Source organism: Bombina bombina, chromosome 7, assembly GCF_027579735.1.
Source record: "Bombina bombina isolate aBomBom1 chromosome 7, aBomBom1.pri, whole genome shotgun sequence".
Taxonomy (NCBI): Eukaryota; Metazoa; Chordata; class Amphibia; order Anura; family Bombinatoridae; genus Bombina; species Bombina bombina.
In genome coordinates, this window is record NC_069505.1 from 147,022,300 (window position 1) to 147,040,845 (window position 18,546).

The 18,546-nt window shown below is 39.1% G+C and overlaps 1 protein-coding gene across 9 annotated transcripts in view; it reads left to right on the plus strand.

The window, feature by feature from the left end:
• The window catches only part of ANO5 (anoctamin 5), a 599,368-nt gene that overhangs the window by 365,887 nt on the left and 214,935 nt on the right, over window positions 1-18,546 (plus strand). For 8 of the 9 annotated variants that reach the window (XM_053720371.1, XM_053720374.1, XM_053720375.1 and 5 more), the window contains 2 exons: window positions 12,695-12,846; window positions 17,488-17,568. In XM_053720371.1, the coding sequence (XP_053576346.1) occupies window positions 12,695-12,846; window positions 17,488-17,568 (233 nt within the window). The remainder of the gene's footprint in view (window positions 1-12,694; window positions 12,847-17,487; window positions 17,569-18,546) is intronic. The other variant, XM_053720372.1, reaches the window with a different exon arrangement.

The window sequence follows — 18,546 nt, forward strand, 5'->3', positions numbered from 1 at the left end:
AGTAAGGTGGGAGGGGCCTAATTTCGGTCCTCAGATGCACAGTTAGATTGACTAGATCTTCAGGCTGTTTCACATGGAGGGTCCTGCTGCAGTTTGAGGACCTATAAGAAGCTTTTTCCCCCACAAATCTGGTTCCTAAGGGCAGGTAGGGCCACAGCAGAGCTGTGGCAAGGTGCTGAAGTCTTTTTAACCGGTTGTTAGCTTGCTATTGATCCGGTTTGGGCATTAAGGGGTTAATCGTTTTTCTTGCTAGTTGTGCAATCTTACCAATGCTTTAGGTACATACTGTGAAAATTTTGAAAAGTTTGCTGCATTTCTCACTGTTTTGGAAAATTGTGTGCATTTTTTATCTCTTAAAGGCACAGTAACGTTTTTTGCAAAGTGTGTTTTTACTTGATTAAAGTGATTTCTGAGCCTGTTTGTCTTACTACTAGTCTGTTAAACATGTCTGACACTAAGGAAAATCCTTGTTCAATGTGTTTAGAAGCCATGGTGGAACCCCCTCTCAGAATGTGTCCCACTTGTACTGATATGTCTATACACTTTAAAGCAGTGATTTTTAACCTTTTTTTTGCCGTGGCACACTTTTTTACATTAAAAAATCCTGTGGCACACCACCATCCCAAAATTTTAAAAAAATCACACATTGTAGCCTAATACAGCATATATATATACACATACACACAAACCCACACATACTGTATGTATTGTGCTGTTATGCCATGCCTCCTACAAACTACCCCTGCACTGGGAGTAAAAAACAAGCAAAGTTTAAAAAATATGTCACACTGTTGTCAGTCTGCCGTGGCACACCTGAGGATCTCTCACGGCACACTAGTGTGCCACGGCACACTGGTTGAAAAACACTGCTTTAAAGAACATATTGTTGCACTTAAAAATGTGGCCCAAGATGATTCTCAGACAGAAGGTAATGAGGTTAGCCCGTTAACCTCTCACCAAGTGTCACAACCAGTTACGCCCGCTCAAGCGACGCCTAGTACCTCTAACTCTTTTACCTTACAAGACTTGGCGGCAGTTATGGATAATACCCTCTCAGTGTTTCTATCTAAACTGCCCGTGTTACCTGCAAAATGTGATAGCTCTGTTTTAAGAACAGATTATGAGCATTCTGACGCTTTAGTAGCCGTATCCGATATACACTCACAACGCTCTGAAAAGGGGGCGAGGGATGTGCTGTCTGAGGGAGAAATTTCAGAGTCGGGAAAGGTTGCTCCTCAGGCAGACTCAGATACGTTGGCTTTTAAATTTAAACTAGAACACCTCCGCTTATTGCTCAGGGAGGTATTAGTTACTCTGGATGACTGCAACCTTTTGGTGGTTCCAGAGAAATTGTGTAAAATGGACAAGTACCTAGAAGTTCCTGTTTACACTGATGTGTTCCCGGTCCCTAAGAGGATTGCGGATATAGTAACTAGGGAGTAGGATAGACCAGGTATTCCGTTTGTTCCCCCTCCAGTTTTTAAGAAAATGTTCCCCATACCTGACACCACGCGGGACTCGTGGCAGACGGTCCCTAAGGTGGAGGGGGCTGTTTCTTCACTTGCTAAACGCACAACCATACCAATTGAGGACAGTTGTGCTTTTAAAGACCCTATGGATAAAAAATTAGAGGGTTTACTTAAGAAAATTTTAGTTCATCAAGGTTTTCTTCTCCAACCTATAGCGTGCATTGTTCCTGTAACTACTGCAGCTGCTTTCTGGTTTGAGGCGCTGGAAGATGCGCTCCAGACGGAGACCTCATATGAGGACATTATGGACAGAATTAAGGCTCTTAAGATGGCTAATTCTTTTATCACAGATGCCGCTTTCCAACTAGCTAAGTTAGCGGCAAAAAATTCAGGTTTCGCTATTTTAGTGCGCAGGGCGTTATGGCTAAAGTCCTGGTCGGCCGATGTGTCGTCAAAATCCAAACTATTGAACATCCCTTTCAAAGGAAAGACCCTCTTTGGGCCTGAATTGAAAGAGATTATTTCAGAAATCACTGGGGGAAAAGGCCATGCTCTCCCCCAGGATAAGTCCTTCAAGACGAAGAACAAACAAAATAATTTTCGTTCCTTTTCGGAATTTCAGGAGCGGTCTCGCTTCATCCTCCCCTGCTGCAAAGCAAGAGGGTAATACTTCACAACACAGGGCAGCCTGGAAACCTTACCAGGGCTGGAACAAGGGTAAACAGGCCAAGAAGCCTGCAGCTGCCTCCAAGACAGCATGATGGGGTAGCCCCAGATACGGGACCGGATCTAGTAGGGGGCAGACTCTCTCTCTTCGCTCAGGCCTGGGCAAGAGAAGGTTCCACATTTCTCGTCTGTCTACAGACCAGACAAAGAAAGAGGCGTTCTTACGCTGTGTAGAAGACCTACATGCAATGGGAGTGATCCACCCAGTTCCAATTGTGGAACAAGGGCTGGGTTTTTACTCAAACCTGTTTGTGGTTCCCAAAAAAAGAAGGAACTTTCAGACCAATCCTGGATCTCAAAATTCTAAACAAATTCCTCAGAGTCCCATCATTCAAGATGGAGACCATTCGGACAATCTTACCAATGATCCAGGAGGGTCAATATATGACTACTGTGGATCTAAAGGATGCTTATCTGCACATTCCTATCCACAAAGATCATCACCAGTTTCTCAGGTTCGCCTTTCTGGACAAGCATTTTCAGTTTGTGGCTCTTCCTTTCGGGTTGGCCACTGCTCCCAGAATTTTCACAAAGGTGCTAGGGTCCCTCCTGGCGGTTCTAAGACCGCGGGGCATAGCAGTGGCGCCTTACCTAGACAACATCTTAATTCAGGCGTCGACTTTCCAAAGAGCCAAGTCTCACACGGAAATTGTATTGGCCTTTCTGAGGTCTCACGGGTGGAAGGTGAACATCAAAAAGAGTTCTCTCTCCCCCCTCACAAGAGTTCCATTCCTAGGAACCCTAATGGATTTGGTAGAAATGAAAATATTTCTGAAGGAGGTCAGAAAGTTAAAACTCTTAACTACTTGCCGAGCTCTTCATTCCATTCCTCGGCCGTCTGTGGCTCAGTGCATGGAGACAATCGGACTAGTAGCGGCAATGGACATAGTCCCTTTTGCACGGATACACCTCAGACCACTGCAACTATGCATGCTCAAACAGTGGAATGGGGATTATGCAGATTTGTCTCCTCAAATACAGTTGGACCAAGGGACCAGAGATTCTCTTCTTTGGTGGTTGTCTCAGGATCACCTGTCTCAGGGAATGTGTTTCCGAAGACCAGAGTGGATCATTGTAACAACCGTTGAGCTGGGGTGCAGTCTGGGACTCCCTGAAAGCTCAGGGCTTATGGTCTCGGGAAGAAGCTCTTCTCCCGATAAACATTCTGGAACTGAGGGCGATATTCAACGCTCTTCATGCATGGCCTCAGCTAGCTGCGGCCAAATTCATCAGATTTCAGTCGGACAACATCACGACTGTAGCTTACATCAACCATCAAGGGGGAACAAGGAGTTCACTAGCAATGATGGAAGTAACCAAAATAATCAGGTGGGCGGAGGATCACTCTTGCCACCTCTCAGCAATTCACATCCCAGGAGTAGACAACTGGGAGGCAGATTTTCTAAGTCGTCAGACTTTTCATCCGGGGGAGTGGGAACTCCACCCGGAGGTATTTGCCCAGCCGACTCAGCTATGGGGCACTCCAGAATTGGATCTGATGGCGTCCCGTCAGAATGCCAAACTTCCTCTTTATGGGTCCAGGTCCCGGGATCCCCAGGCGGTGTTGATAGATGCTCTAGCAGTGCCTTGGTCCTTCAATCTGGCCTATGTGTTTCCACACATATTCTAATAGCGCCTGCGTGGCCACGCAGGACCTGGTATGCAGACCTAGTGGACATGTCATCCGTTCCACCATGGACTCTGCCAATGAGGCAGGACCTTCTACTTCAAGGTCCTTTCAAACATCCAAATCTAATTTCTCTGCGTCTGACTGCTTGGAGATTGAACGCGTGGTTTCTCTGAGTCGCTCATCAGGAAAGCCTGTCATCAGGAAAATCTACCATAAGATTTGGCGAAAATATCTTTGTTGGTGCGAATCCAAGGGCTACTCATGGAGTAAGATTAGGATTCCCAGGATATTGTCTTTTCTGCAAGATGGATTGGAGAAAGGATTGTCAGCTAGTTCCTTAAAAGGACAGATATCTGCTTTGTCTATTCTTTTACACAAACGTCTGGCGGAGGTACCAGACGTTCAAGCGTTTACTCAGGCTTTAGTCAGAATCAAGCCTGTTTATAGACCTGTGGTTCCGCCATGGAGTCTGAATTTAGTTCTTTCAGTTCTGCAAGGGGTTCCGTTTGAACCTTTAAATTCCATAGATATTAAGCTTTTATCTTGGAAAGTTTTGTTTTTGGTAGCTATCTCTTCTGCGTGAAGAGTTTCAGAGTTTACACTGCTTTACAGTGTGACTCACCTTACTTGGTGTTCCATGCAGATAAGGTAGTTTTGCGTACCAAACCTGGTTTTCTTCCTAAGGTTGTGTCTAATAAGAATATTAACCAGGAAATTGTTGTTCTTTCTCTGTGTCCTAATCCTTCTTTGAAGAAGGAACGTCTGTTACACAATCTTGATGTGGTTCGTGCTTTAAAGTTCTTTTTACAAGCAACTAAGGATTTCAGACAAACAACTTCATTGTTTGTTATCTATTCTGGTAAGAGGAGAGGTCAGAAAGCGACTGCCCCCTCTCTTTCCTTTTGGCTGAAAAGCATCAACCGTCTGGCCTATGAGACTGCTGGCCAGCAGCCTCCTGAAACAATTACTGCTCATTCTACCAGAGCAGTGGCTTCCACATGGGCTTTTAAAAATGAGGCTTCTGTTGAACAGATTTGTAAGGCAGCGATTTGGTCTTCGCTGCATACTTTTTCCAAATTTTACAAATACAATACTTTTGCTTCTTCGGAGGCTATTTTTGGGAGAAGGGTTTTGCAAGCAGTGGTGCCTTCCGTTTAAGGTACCTGTCTTGTTCCCTCCCTTCATCCGTGTCCTAAAGCTTTGGTATTGGTATCCAACAAGTAAAGGATGAACCCGGCCCGCCCTGTCATTTTAAGACAGGTGGTTTTTATTTTTAAACTACAGTCACCACTGCACCCTATGGTTTCTCCTTTTTCTTCCTAACCTTCGGTCGAATGACTGGGGGGTGGAGTTAGAGGGGGAGCTATATGGACAGCTCTGCTGTGTGCTCTCTTTGCCACTTCCTGTTAGGAAGGAGAATATCCCACAAGTAAAGGATGAACCCGTGGACTGGATACACCACAAGAGAAAGTAATTTATCAGGTAAGCATAAATTCTGTTTTATCATTTGTCTTAAAATGTGTAAGGAGATTGCTACTAGCTAGCACAGTATAGTCAATAAGATCACACTTTTTGGAATGTAAAAAACTATATTCATGAATTAAAGAAAACAATGTGATTCATCGCCGCCTTCTCTGGCAACTTTCTAATTTACTCCTTTTAATTTTTCTTCGTTCTCTTGCTATCTTTATTTGAAAAAGGCATCTAAGCTGTTTTTTGGTTCAGTACGCTGGACAGCACTTGTTTATTGGTCGGTTAAATTTAATCCACCAATCAGCAAGAACTACCCAGGTTGTTCACCAAAAATGGGCAGGCATCTATACTTACATTCTTTCTTTTCAAATAAAGATACCAAGAGAATGAATAAAATTTGATAATAGGTGTAAATTAGAAAGTTGCTTAAAATTGCATGCTCTATCTGAATCACAAAAGAAAAAATTTGGGTTCAATATCCCTTTAAGGTCCAGTTAAAAAAAAAAAAAAAAAAATATAGAAGAAAATATGCTATCATGATCAAACTTCTCCTAAGTGGGTTGGATTTTAATTATAATCTAATTATAAACCAATGATCATTTAAATCAGTTCTAGCAACTTTATTTCCTAATGTATGATTATTTATGCAAATTGATGCTAATGAACATGACAGGTATTTTTTTATATAAACGGTGGCAGCCCTACTGGCAGGCAAGGGGTTAATGACTAAGAACAGAGGATATTTTTAGCTTCCAGGGCACTAAGGTCTCTTCAGGCAAATCTTTGTAAATGCCTTTTTAATTCAGTATCTCCTTGCAGGGAATATGATCTCATAATGAGATCAGTCACTAGTTTGTTTTAGAGTGCAGAATTAATGCATTATAACTTGGTCTGGTGTCAGGTCTGCCCAGATTACACAACTTTCTTTTGGCAGCTTACACTGAACTTTAGAAAAACTAATAGTTATTTGATGTGATCGACCCTTGAGTTTTTGAATGTAACTTTCATGATTCAAATAGACTACAATTTTTAGTATCAAATTGATGTCTTAGTCTTGACATATTTTGTTGGAATTTAGCTTATTTCCATGAGAGCATACTGAGATAGGCTTAGTAGTGTGCATGTGTATTGAGCACTATATGTAGAACATTACAACAAACATTGTTACGTAAGTAATTGCCATAAAGTGCTTCAGAGACGTTTTGTAAATTCTGCAAATATTTTATGAACTTGTGCTGTACATAGAATTAATTTTTTTATAGAAACATAAATTTGACGGAAGATATGAAACAAAAGGCCCATCAAGTCTACCCAAATTACGTTACCACCTCAATTGGAAGTTTATCCCATGAATCCACCACCCTTTCTGTAAAAAAGTGCTTCCTCACATTTTTCCTGTATCTGCTACCGTCTAATTTAAGATTGTAACCCCTTTGTTTGCTATTTCTTTTTTTGTGGAAAATGCTTTCAGCTTCCAATTTATTAAAGGGACAGTCAAGTCCAAAAAAAACTTTCATGTTTTAAATAGGGCATGCAATTTTAAACAACTTCCCAATTTACTTTTATCACCAATTTTGCTTAGTTTTCTTGGTATTCTTAGTTGAAAGCTAAAACTAGGAGGTTCATATGCTAATTTCTTAGACCTTGAAGACTGCCTCTAATCTGAATACATTTTGACCACTAGAGGGCATTAGTTCACATGTTTCATATAGATAGCATTGAGCTCATGCACGTAAAGTGACCTAGGACTGAGCACTGATTGGCTAAACTGAATGTCTGTCAAAAGAACTGAAATAACGGGGCAGTCAGCAGAGGCTTTAGATACAAGATAATTACAGAGGTAAAACGTGTATTATTATAACTGTGTTGGTTATGCAAAACTGGGGAATGGGTAATAAAGGGATTATCTTTCTTTTTAAACAACAAAAATTCTGGTGTTGACTGTCCCTTTAAGTCCCTTCATATATTTGAAGGTTTATATCATGTCTTTCTCTTCTCTAAACTATACATATTTAGATCATGGAGTCTCTCTTTTTATACATTTTTAGATTTTAGACCATGTACTATTTTAGTAGCCCTCCTTTGGACAGTTTCTAGATAATGTATATCCTTCCAGAAATATTGTCTCCAGAACTGTACACAATATTCCAGATGAGGCCTTACTAGTGATCTGCAAAGTAACAGAAGAATCTTGCTATTTCTGCTACTAATACCTCTCCCAATGCAACCAAGTATTCTACTGGCTGCACTGCTGCAATGTCTACTGCATTTTATATCATCTGAAATAATAATTCCCAAGTCCCGTTCCTCTTTAGTGTAAGTACAGTAAGTAATGTACCATAGAGACTATAATTTGCCTTTGGGTTTTTGGATCCTATATGCATAATTTTGCTCTTGGTAATATTACGTTATATCACATTTGCCCAGTCCTCCAGTTTATTAAAGGGATAGTAAACCCCAACATTTTCTTTTATGATTCAGGTAGAAAATACAATTTTAAACAACTTTCCAATTTAATTCTATTATCAAATTTTCTTCATTCTCTTGTTATCCTTTGCTGAAGGGACAGCATTGCACTACTGACAGGAAGCTGAACATATCTATTTAGTCAATCACAAGAGGCACCAATTAGCAGCAGCTCCCACTAGTGTATATGTGCGTATTTATTTTTTAACAAGGGATACTAAGAGAAATCAAAGCACATTTGAAAATAGAAGTGAATTTAAAGGTGTCCTAAAATTACATGCTCTATCTGAATCATGCAAGTTTAAAGTGATTGTAAATTTTCATTCTAAAGTGCCTGGTTTTAAAATTGTGATTAAAAACAGGGGCACTTTACATTTCACTCGTGTTGTGAAAAAAAACTTACCTTTTAATCTTGACAGCCGCTCCAGCTTCCTCTGCCCGTCGCAAAGCCTCTTCCTGGGTCTAAAATGAGGAATCCGGCTTCCTGCAATCACGGCTTCGAATCAGACATGGATTCCCCCGGGGGGGAAGCCGTGATTGGAGGATGACAGATCCATAATTTCTGACGTCAGAAATGGCTTGCGATGACCGGGGGAAGCTGGAGCAGCTGTCAAGTTTAAAAGGTAAATATTTTTTCACGACGAGTGAAATGTAAATTTTGATGAATGAAAGTGCCCCAGTTTTTAATCGAATTTTTAAAAGCCGGACACTTTAGCATAAAAATTTACATTCACTTTAATTTTGACTTTCCTATCCCTTTAATATCACTGCTCATTTGATCCACTCCTGGAACATTAGCTTTGTTACAAATTGTTGTATCAAAAGCAAACGAGCACACCTTTCCCTGGAGCCTATTACCAATATCACTAATGAACACGTTAAATATAAATAAAACTGTTGGTTTTATATATGTGTAGAAGAAAGATACAGTTTTTTTAAAACATTTCGGTAGTTTGATTTCTATAGTGAAATAACATTTCTTCTGTTATGTGTGATCAGTCCACGGGTCATCATTACTTCTGGGATATAACTCCTCCCCAACAGGAAATGCAAGAGGATTCACCCAGCAGAGCTGCATATAGCTCCTCCCCTCTACGTCAGTCCCAGTCATTCTCTTGCACCCAACGACTAGATAGGATGTGTGAGAGGACTATGGTGATTATACTTAGTTTTTATGACTTCAATCAAAAGTTTGTTATTTTAAAATAGCACCGGAGCGTGTTATTCCTTCTCTGGCAGAGTTTGAGGAAGAATCTGTCAGAGTTTTTTACTATGATTTTAACCGGAGTAGTTAAGATCATATTGCTGTTCTCGGCCATCTGAGGGAGGTAAAGGCTTCAGATCAGGGGACAGCGGGCAGATGAATCTGCATTGAGGTATGTAGCAGTTTTTATTTTCTGAATGGAATTGATGAGAAAATCCTGCCATACCGTTAAAATGACATGTATGTATACACTTCAGTATTCTGGGGATGGTATTTCACCGGAACTACTCTGTTAAAGGTCACTAATCCTTTTTAATAACTATTTATCATGTTAAACGTTTTTGCTGGAATGTAGAATCGTTTACATGGCTGAGGTACTGTGTGAATAAATATTTGGGCATTATTTTCCACTTGGCAGTTTTTTTTTTTTTTTTTTTTGCTTTAATTGTGACAGTTTCGTTTCTCTTCACTGCTGTGTGGGATTGGCCCCAATTAACAACTCGGGGGTTCATCAGGTTTCAGTCGGACAACATCACGACTGTAGCTTACATCAACCATCAGGGAGGGACAAGAAGCTCCCTAGCAATGGTGGAAGTATCAAAGATAATTCGCTGGGCAGAGTCTCACTCTTGCCACCTGTCAGCAATCCACATCCCGGGAGTGGAGAACTGGGAGGCGGATTTCTTGAGTCGCCAGACTTTTCATCCGGGGGAGTGGGAACTTCATCCGGAGGTCTTTGCCCAAATACTTCGACGTTGGGGCAAACCAGAGATAGATCTCATGGCGTCTCGCCAGAACGCCAAACTTCCTCGCTACGGGTCCAGATCCAGGGATCCGGGAGCGGTTCTGATAGATGCTTTGACAGCACCTTGGAACTTCGGGATGGCTTATGTGTTTCCACCCTTTCCGCTGCTTCCTCGATTGATTGCCAAAATCAAGCAGGAGAGAGCATCAGTGATTCTAATAGCGCCTGCATGGCCACGCAGGACTTGGTATGCAGATCTAGTGGACATGTCATCCTGTCCGCCTTGGTCTCTACCTCTAAGACAGGACCTTCTGATACAGGGTCCATTCAAACATCAAAATCTAACTTCTCTGAAGCTGACTGCTTGGAAATTGAACGTTTGATTTTATCAAAACGTGGTTTTTCTGAGTCGGTTATTGATACCCTGATACAGGCTAGGAAGCCTGTTACCAGAAAGATTTACCATAAAATATGGCGTAAATACCTATACTGGTGCGAATCCAAACATTACTCCTGGAGTAAGGTTAGGATCTCTAGGATATTGTCTTTTCTACAAGAAGGGTTAGAAAAGGGTTTATCAGCTAGTTCATTAAAGGGACAGATTTCAGCTCTGTCCATCTTGTTACACAGGCGTCTGTCAGAAAATCCAGACGTCCAGGCCTTTTGTCAGGCTTTAGCTAGGATCAAGCCTGTGTTTAAAGCTGTTGCTCCGCCATGGAGTTTAAACTTAGTTCTTAACGTTTTACAGGGTGTTCCATTTGAACCCCTTCATTCCATTGATATAAAATTGTTATCTTGGAAAGTTCTGTTTTTAATGGCTATTTCCTCGGCTCGAAGAGTCTCTGAGTTATCAGCCTTACATTGTGATTCTCCTTATCTGATTTTTCACTCAGACAAGGTAGTTCTGCGTACTAAACCTGGGTTCTTACCTAAGGTGGTCACTAACAGGAATATCAATCAAGAGATTGTTGTTCCATCCTTGTGTCCAAATCCTTCTTCAAAGAAGGAACGTCTTCTACACAATCTGGATGTAGTTCGTGCCCTCAAGTTCTACTTGCAGGCAACTAAAGATTTTCGCCAAACTTCTTCCCTGTTTGTCGTTTATTCTGGACAGAGGAGAGGTCAAAAAGCTTCTGCTACCTCTCTCTCTTTTTGGCTTCGTAGCATAATACGTTTAGCCTATGAGACTGCTGGTCAGCAGCCTCCTGAAAGAATTACAGCTCACTCCACTAGAGCTGTGGCTTCCACTTGGGCCTTTAAGAATGAGGCCTCGGTTGAACAGATTTGCAAGGCTGCAACTTGGTCTTCGCTTCATACTTTTTCCAAATTTTACAAATTTGACACTTTTGCTTCTTCGGAGGCTATTTTTGGGAGAAAGGTTCTTCAGGCAGTGGTTCCTTCTATATAATGAGCCTGCCTATCCCTCCCGTCATCCGTGTACTTTTGCTTTGGTATTGGTATCCCAGAAGTAATGATGACCCGTGGACTGATCACACATAACAGAAGAAAACATAATTTATGCTTACCTGATAAATTCCTTTCTTCTGTTGTGTGATCAGTCCACGGCCCGCCCTGTTTTAAGGCAGGTAAATATCTTTTAAATTATACTCCAGTCACCACTTCACCCTTGGTTACTCCTTTCTCGTTGATTCTTGGTCGAATGACTGGGACTGACGTAGAGGGGAGGAGCTATATGCAGCTCTGCTGGGTGAATCCTCTTGCATTTCCTGTTGGGGAGGAGTTATATCCCAGAAGTAATGATGACCCGTGGACTGATCACACAACAGAAGAAAGGAATTTATCAGGTAAGCATAAATTATGTTTTTCTGACATCTAGTAATCATGCGAATGACTTTGCTGTGTTTAGTGTCCGCGGTCTTTCAGATGCGCACATACATGCGCTGGAAATGACACATGCAGTTATAGCACAGCTTTGCCACTGTCGGCAAAGCTGTGCTAGTAAAACCCTTAAAGGGACATGAAACCCAATTTTTTTTCTTTCATGATTCAGATAGTACATGCAATTTTAAGCACCTTTCTAATTTACTTCTGTTGAAGAAACAGCAATACATATGGGTGAGATAATATGTGCGGCCTCCAATCAACAGGTTCTGAGTCTATCTAGGTATTATTTTTAACAAAGGATGCCAAGAGAATAAAGCAAATTAGATAATAGAAGTAAATTGGAAAGTTGTTTAAAACTGCCTGCTCTCTCTATACCATGAAAGGGAAATTGAGTATCATGTCCCTTTTAACAACAGCAGACGTACAGGCAACGTTGGTCGCCAAGGGGTTAAACTGGCTTTGTTGCATCCTGAATCATGAAGGTATAATTTTTTACTTTTATATCCCCTTTGCATCGGACATAGTAAGCTAAGATCGGTAATGCAACAGGACGAGGCAGGTCAAACAATCAGGATCAGTAGTTAAATGACCCAGCAAATTTTTGACGTGCTTTAAACACAATTATTTACGATCATCAATATAAGAATAATAGGCACTAATAAATTTATATAATGTAATTTTTGTATTGGAATGTGCCTTTAACTACAACAATACTTAGTACAGCTGTTTTGAAAGAAGCTTAAAGGGTCACGAAACACAAACTTTTTTCTTTCATGATTTAGAAAACGCATGTAATTTTAAACAACTTTCCAATTTACTTCTACTATCTAATTTGCTTTATTCTCAAGATATCCTTTGTTGAAAAGCATACCTATATAGGCTCAGTAGCTGCTAATTGGTGGCTGCACATAGATGCCTCATGTGATTGGCTCATCCATGTACATTGCTATTTCTTCAACAAAAGATATCTGAAGAATGTTGCAAATTAAATAATAGAAGTAAACTAAAATGTTGTTTAAAACGATGTCTATCTGAATTATGAAAACATTTTTGGGTTTCATGTCCCTTTAAGGTTTTCTTTAATATTTTGCTTCCCAGTTGCGCAAGTTTACATTCTAACTCATATGCTATTTCAGTAACTTTGTTCTTGGAGTTTTGGAAACGCAGACAGGCCAGGCTGGAGTATGAATGGGATTTGGTTGATTTTGAGGAAGAACAGCAGCAGCTTCAACTTAGACCAGAATACGAAGCCAAATGTACGAAAAGGAAGAAGAATCCTGTGACTCAGGTAATGTTTGTGCTACACATACTGGGAATTCCTATCGCATGTTCTAGAGTTAGGTTTAACTGCTAAGCTTTTCATCTGCTTGCAGTGTATTAAAGGCACATAAAAGGGGAATTATTTGATTACACAAATGCATCTTGTGAAAAGTTCTTTGCTTTTGCAATAGCTACTATTACCCTTGTGCATTCTAATGCTGCATGTACCAGTGACCAGTGCACAATATGTTTTTTTGAATGGGATATGAAACCCAAATTTGTTCTTTCATGATTCAGATGGAGCATGCAGTTTTAAACAACTTTCTAATTTACTCCTATTATCAGTTTTTCTTCTTTTCCTTGGTATCTTTATTTGAAATAGCTGGAATGTAGCTGGCCCATTTTTAGTTCCGCACCTGGGTAGCGCTTGCTGATTGATGGCTAAATGTAGCCAACAATCAGCAAGCACTACCCAGGGTGTTGAACCAAAAATAGGCCGGCTCCTATGCTTGCATTCGTACTATTTTTAATCAGATACCAAGCGAACAAAGAAAAAGTTGACAATAGGAGTAAATTAGAAAGTTGCTTGAAATTGAACGCTCTATCTGAATCGTGAAAGAAAAAAATTGTGTTTAAAATCCTTTTGAAGCTGAAATATGCTGCCATATATCATTTTACAAACCATATATAGGGTTGAAATATGCAGACCAAAAATTATGAGACCATCTGTTAAAGGGACACAAAAGTCAGCATATTAAAGTATTTTTTTTTTTTTTTTAAATTTTAGAATGGTTTTCTAAATATAACCAGCCTTTTCCCATATCGTAAATCAATTAGGATATCTGAAAACTAGACGTGCATTCGGTTATTTCTGGCCGTTCTGAGTGGCGAAGATGGCAGCTGCAAACCATATTCTGCAATTTTCGGAGGCAGATTTATTCTTGTGAAAGCGCAACACACTAAGATCTGTGCAAATCCAGATGTTTGTGTGTTGCACTTTCACAAGAATAAATCCAGCTCCAACAATTACAGAATTTTGCTTGTGCCTGCCATTCCCTGCATTCAGATCAGCCCAAAATAGCCAAATGTGTATGTCTTCCCTCCCCCTGTGTACGCACGCTTACCCTATGTCCAGTATGTCCCACTCGCCAGTCCTCCTTTCCCCCCCCTTCTCTTAAAGGGACACTGAACCTATTTTTTTTTCTTTTGTGATTCAGATAGAGCATGCAATTTTAAGCAACTTTCTAATTTACTCCTATTATCAATTTTTCTTCGTTCTCTTGCTATCTTTATTTGAAAAAAAAAAGTAATCTAAGGTTTTTTTTGGTTCAGACTCTGGACAGCACTTTTTTGGTTGACTCTGGACAGCACTTTTTTTTATTGGTGGATGAATTTATCCACCAATCAGCAAGGACAACCCAGGTTGTTCACCAAAAATGGGCCGGCATCTAAATTTACATTCTTGCATTTCAAATAAAGATTCAAAGGGAATGAAGACAATTTGATAATAGGAGTAAATTAGAAAGTTTCTTAAAATTTCAAGCTCCATCTGAATCAAGAAAGAAAAAAATTGGGTTCAGTGTCCCTTTAAATAACTGCAGTGGGAAGGTACATGGTGCAGCTATTGAAAATGAAGGCACATGCTACATTCAATGAGCCCTTGATATAGTAAGCAGAGACAAGTCTTGCATACACAACAAGACCTGTCATTGAATACTCAACAAGGCTTGTCCTTAATTACTATTAGTAGCAGCGAGCAGCTCAGCTTCTGATTGTCTGTACCTCCCTGCTTCTGAACATTTAAAAAAACAAACAAACAAACAAAAAAAACCAATGGTGAGCTGGGAGACTGGGTAAGTATGGATGTCTCGGTAGAAATTTAAATGCTGATATTACAAGCCTGGCATTATGTTTATATTACACCCATCACAATGCATTGTATATAAATTGTCATGTAAAGCACTTGATTACTTGATGCTATTAAAACCACATGCTTTTATGTATGGAGTTGAACGTTCATGTTATGTCAAAAATGTGCTTTACAAGCGCCATATGTAAAAATTCGGTTGGTTAGGAGTAGTAGAGTCTATTAAGTTATGATCTATAAGGGTTTAGGCATTTTTTTTTTAAACTAACAATAGAAAAATGTTTTCCATAAAAAAAAAAATGGGTTCTACTAGAATGCTCCATTGCTTGTGGCGTCTGAGTGCGACTTAACCCCTTTTTAGTTTGTTACACACAGGCCAAGATTAAAAGTGAATCACACAAATGCAAGAGGTACGGAGCTCTAACACTGTTGGCGCACAGTGTATAGCGATTCCATACCACTCTCATTGCTGCTATGTGTGAGTGGTTAATGTTTATTGCACAAACGGTAGAATGATAACATTACGTTACTCATTTCAGATAGCACTGCTGTATAATTTTCCTCAGGTAATAGAATTCTGTGAGGGACTCCACTAATCACTAGTGTGCTTCCTTAGTTAAAGGGACAGTTTGCTTGAAAATTGTTATTGTTTAAAAAAAGACAATTCCCTTATTACCCATTCCCCAGTTTTGCGTAACTAACACAGTTATATTAATATACTTTTTACCTCTGTGATTACCTTGTATCTAAGCCTCTGCCCCCTTATATCAGTGCTATTTACAGACTTGCATTTTAGCCAATTAGTGCTGACTCATAAATAACTCCACAGAAATAAGCACAATGCTATATGTATGGCACACATGAACTAGAGCGGTCTGTGTGCAAGAATGTAAAAAGCTAAAGAAAAGCACTGATAAGAGGCGGCAGGCAGGGGCTTAGAAACAGGCAATCTTAGGGGTTATAAAGTACATTAATAGAACGTTGTTTATGCAAAGCTGGGGAATAGGTAGTAAGAACATAATCTATCTTTTTAAACCATAAATAAAATCAAGTAGACTGTGCCTTTAATTCACTAACAGCTAGATTACAAGTTTGCGAGTTCGTCTTTTAACGCTGAAAATATAGTATTTTCAGCGTTAAAACAGCACAGCAGCCATTACAAGTCTTGTCGGTATAGCTGTACTGCAAGCCTTTTAGCCTGTAATGCAACGTCAGTACCTCACTCGTAAAAATTACTTTTTTTAATGGGATTCCCATAGCGCTGCCATTACGAGTTTTGTGGTGAGGCTAAAAAGCGAGCGTTACAGCCTAAAACGACAAGATCCGTAACGCCATCTAAAGTCAGTAGTTAAGAGTTTTATGCTACAAAGCTGTAATAACTAATGTGTTAAAAAGAACACTAACACCCATAAAAAACCTATTAACCCCTAAACCGAGCCCTCCCGCATCGCAAACACTAAATTAAATTCATTAACCCCTAATCTGCCGCTCCTGATATCCCCACCACTAATACAATTTATTAACCCCTATTCTGACGCTCCCCGACATTGTCACCACTATACTAAAGTTATTAACCCCTAAAACACTGCCCTCCCTCATCTCAAACATTATTTAAATATCATTAACCCCTAATCTGCCATCCGCCAACATCGCCACTATACTTAAGTTAACCCCTACACTGCTGCCACTCTAATAAACCTATTAACCCCTAAACCGAAAGCTCCCCACATCGCAATAAACTAATTTAAACTAGTAACCCCTAAACCTAACCCTAATGTAACCCTAACACCCCCTAACTTTAATTAAAATAGAGCTAAATTAAACTTACAATTATTAACTAAATAATTCATATTTAAAACTAAATACAAACTTACCTGTGAAATAAAACCTAAGCTAGCTACAATATAACTAATAGTTATATTGTAGCTATCTTCGGTTTTATTTTTATTTCACAGGTAAGTTTGTATTTATTTTAACTAGGTAGACTAGTTAGTAAATAGTTATTAACTATTTAATAACTACCTAGTTAAAGTAAATACAAAATTACCTGTCAAATAAAACCTAAGCTACCTTACACTAAAACCTACCATTACAAAAAAAAAAAAAAAAAAAAGAAATTATCCAAAAAATTTAAAATTATTCCTATTCTAATACCCTTTAAAAAAAAAATAAAAAAAAATTACACCCCAAAATAAAAAAAGCCTAATCTAAAATAAACTACCAAGGGCCCTTTAAAAGGGCCTTTTGTAGGGCACTGCCCTAAGTTAAGCAGCTCTTTTGCTACAAAAGATAAACACCCCCTAAAAAAATACATTACACAACTCAATAAATGATCAAAAATAATAAAAATTACCGGTATTCCTATTCTTATACCCAACTTTTGTTGCGTTTGTAAATTACCCTATAGCGCTCAAAACTCGTAATCTAGGTGTCAGTATATATGTAATTGCAAGGAATTTTATGAAAGGAATCTCTTTTGTATAACCGGTTTTCCCTTTTTAATTTGCAGGTATTTTTGCAATAATAACTAACACATTGTGTTACTTAAGGCCATGTATAAAAGAAAAACTTGTCCATAAACCAGCTTTTCACGTTCTAAACTGTTCGGATGTGTGTGTACTTTTAGAATGAGATACATTTTTAAAGAACTTACATATTTAGCTTTCAGAATATTCTTTTGCATACTCTAATGTAACACTTCTGTTATTTTATATTTTTCTGGTTTCCCACGGACCACAATGCTGATCTGTTATTTGGTATTTCGAACCAATTTGTTACACATTAGCGTTTCTGCATTTATAGGAAATAGAACTGGTTGTAAAACGAAGCAAAGTAAATCTCCTTTCGAAACTCTTCTTGTGCTGGATGTCAATAGTATTTTGGGTAAGAAGAGAGGTTGGATGCAAAGTGTCCTATAAAAAAAAAATGGAAACTAACCAGATTAACATTGTGTTGCTATTTTTATTGCAATGTTGTAAGGTGAAGATTGGTGGTGTTACTACCTTGTTACTGCGAGAAATGGTTAATTACACCCACTTTGCGAGCCATCCCTGTGTTATAGAAATCGGCGTAGGCAAATTCCACAGACATGCAAACCAGACATAGATACCTGCATGATTTTATTACTAGACAACCTTAAAGAATCATCCCAGCCTTTCTTTTGTAGTTCAAGTTTATGTTTATCAGTCAAAGATTCAACAGTTCTCAATGGTATAATATTTTGTTCCAGGAACTTGTAGAGTCTTTGTGCTTATACTTAAAGGGATACTAAACCCCTTTTTTTTTCTTTAATGATTCAGCAGCAATTTTAAGCAACTTTCTAATTTACTAAATTTTTCTTCATTATCTTGCTATCTTTATTTAAAAATCATGAATTTAAAGTTTAGGAGGCAGGTCATTTTAGGTTCAGAACCCTGGATAGCGCTTGTTTATTGGTGGCTACATTTAGCAAACCAATAAGCAAGCATAACCCAGGTTATCAACCAAAAATGGGCTGGCTCTTAAGCTTTACATTCCTGCTTTTTAAATAAAGATGGCAAGAGAACGAAGAAAATTTGATAATAGGAGTAAATTAGAGCTTGCAATTTTAAGCAGCTTTCTATCTGCATCATTAAAGAAAAAAATCCTAACACCCATTTTGTCATTCTTAATAGCTTAAAAGGACAGTAAAGTCAAAATTAGTTTTATCATTCAGGCAGAACAACCAATTTTAACCAACTTTCAAGTCTACTTCTGTTATCAACTTTCTTTTCTACTCTTGGTATTCTTTGTTGAAGACTAAACCTAGGCGGCTGATAGGAGCTTAAGAGTGTGTGTATAGCATTTTATGGCAGTAATGTTTATAACGATGTATACCATTGC